Here is a 1,677-nt window from a genome sequence, read left to right as displayed (position 1 = left end):
GCTCCGGGGAAGGAGCCAAATGTGAGTAATGGAAGGAGGAGGAGGGATGCGCTGGCATCCCGGCCTCTCGGCCCTGCTCCTGCACCAGTGAAGGACCAGAGAGCAGCACCCAGGGACAGGCAGGCAGCCCTTGCTGCCAGTGGTGCAGGACAATTCCCGGTTCACCTTTTTGCTGAGTAGGTGACCTGGATTTGGGTGGGCAGCACACATGGGTGCAGGCAGCAGCCTTTCCTCACTGGCACCACGCAGCTCGGATGCTCATGGGGCACAGACCCAACCCCAACCATACCCAGTCACTCTCCATCCCCTCCCCATAGCGCAGAGATGCCCCATACCCCCTTTAGTCTTAGAGGCTAAGAGATGTGACCAAGGGCAGGCAGGAGCAGTGGTTCATGGCCAGCATCCTTCTGGGCTCCACCAAGACAGATGTCCTTGGGAAGGAGATGGATGTGCAGCTGTAGGAACGGCTGCCTCCAAGTTCTACAGCAGGATGCACAGACCAGCCGTGCTCACAGGCTCCCAGTTTAGCCCTGCTGGCACCAGTCCACACCCCAGGAAGCACAGAGGATGTGGCATGGACATAGACTCTTTCTCTTGGGCTCGGCCGGGCAGTTCCCCAGTGTGTCCCTGTTCTGTGAGGGGTGATGCTTCAATACACCTGGGTAACAAGGGGACCTTTAGGGTTTTTGGGGGCACCTCATGCCCCCTAACAGAGATGCAGCACATGTCTGGCAGGAGGGCAAGGACCTACTCTGGCAAGGCTTGAAACCACCCTCCTGCATCCCAGCCCCAAAAAGTGATGTCCCCGTCCCATTGCTAGGGCCACCTCCTCGCATGCTCCCCACGAGAGCTGCCTGCAGGCTGTCCCTGGGCAGACATGGGGTGTCCATACCTGGGAATATGGGGACAGGGTGTCCCCAGCCCCAGGGCTCCCTGGGGTGCAGGGGGACCCGCGGGTGCTGCCATCCCAGCCGGTTGCATAAGCCCAGTGGCTGCAGGAGGCGAAATGGGATTGCGGGGGATTACAAGGAACAGGCTGAGGCCGCTTGATTCTTGTTTCTAAAAGGAGCTCTTAAGCCGCTGTTGTTCTCCCCGCGCTTTGGATTAGGGCCGAGACATGTGGGGTGGCCCCCACGCTCCCCCGAAGGACCCCTCAACCCTCTGCGAGCCCACGGCTCCCCACCAGTGTGGGCTCCATCTGTTAGCACCAAACATGAGAGAAAAATGGGGCTGCAGGGGTGACCGCCCCTGTCTGGGTACCCCAAAACACCTCTCACATCCCTAGGAGAGAGAGGCCACGGCCCCACACACAGGTGGGAGTTTCGGTGCCCCTGGCACAGACCTTGCTGCTGCTGCTGGGTCCCGGGGTGCTGCGGGGGGGGACTTGGGGTGCTCACCACCCCCTCCACGCTCCCTCTTTTGCAGAGATTATGCACGATGTGATCCGGAAAGTGAAGAAGAAGGGCGAGTGGAAGGTGAGCACCAGATGTCAGAGGAGGAGGAGAAGGGTGGGGAGGAGGGGGTAGATGTGGGGAAGGGAAGAGAAGGGGAAGGACAGTGCCCCCCGCTCACAGCCCCTCTCCCCAGGTGCTGGTGGTGGACCAGCTCAGCATGCGCATGCTCTCCTCCTGCTGCAAGATGACCGACATCATGACCGAGGGCATCACCAGTGAGTAC

At 60.7% G+C, this 1,677-nt stretch overlaps 1 protein-coding gene across 1 annotated transcript in view; it reads left to right on the top strand.

Moving 5' to 3' along the window:
• Window positions 1–1,430: 1,430 nt before the first annotated feature.
• LOC104548137 (syntaxin-binding protein 1) overlaps window positions 1,431–1,677 on the top strand; it is an 8,120-nt gene continuing 7,873 nt past the window's right edge. Inside the window, exons 1-2 of the mRNA XM_010194074.1 lie at window positions 1,431–1,475; window positions 1,588–1,669. Of these exons, the coding sequence (XP_010192376.1) occupies window positions 1,431–1,475; window positions 1,588–1,669 (127 nt within the window). The remainder of the gene's footprint in view (window positions 1,476–1,587; window positions 1,670–1,677) is intronic.

The sequence above is a fragment of the Mesitornis unicolor genome, unplaced genomic scaffold (genome assembly GCF_000695765.1).
Source record: "Mesitornis unicolor isolate BGI_N332 unplaced genomic scaffold, ASM69576v1 scaffold35741, whole genome shotgun sequence".
NCBI classification, from domain to species: Eukaryota; Metazoa; Chordata; class Aves; order Mesitornithiformes; family Mesitornithidae; genus Mesitornis; species Mesitornis unicolor.
The sequence above is the reverse complement of the archived record's forward strand: the minus strand, read 5'-3'. Positions and strand labels throughout refer to the sequence as shown.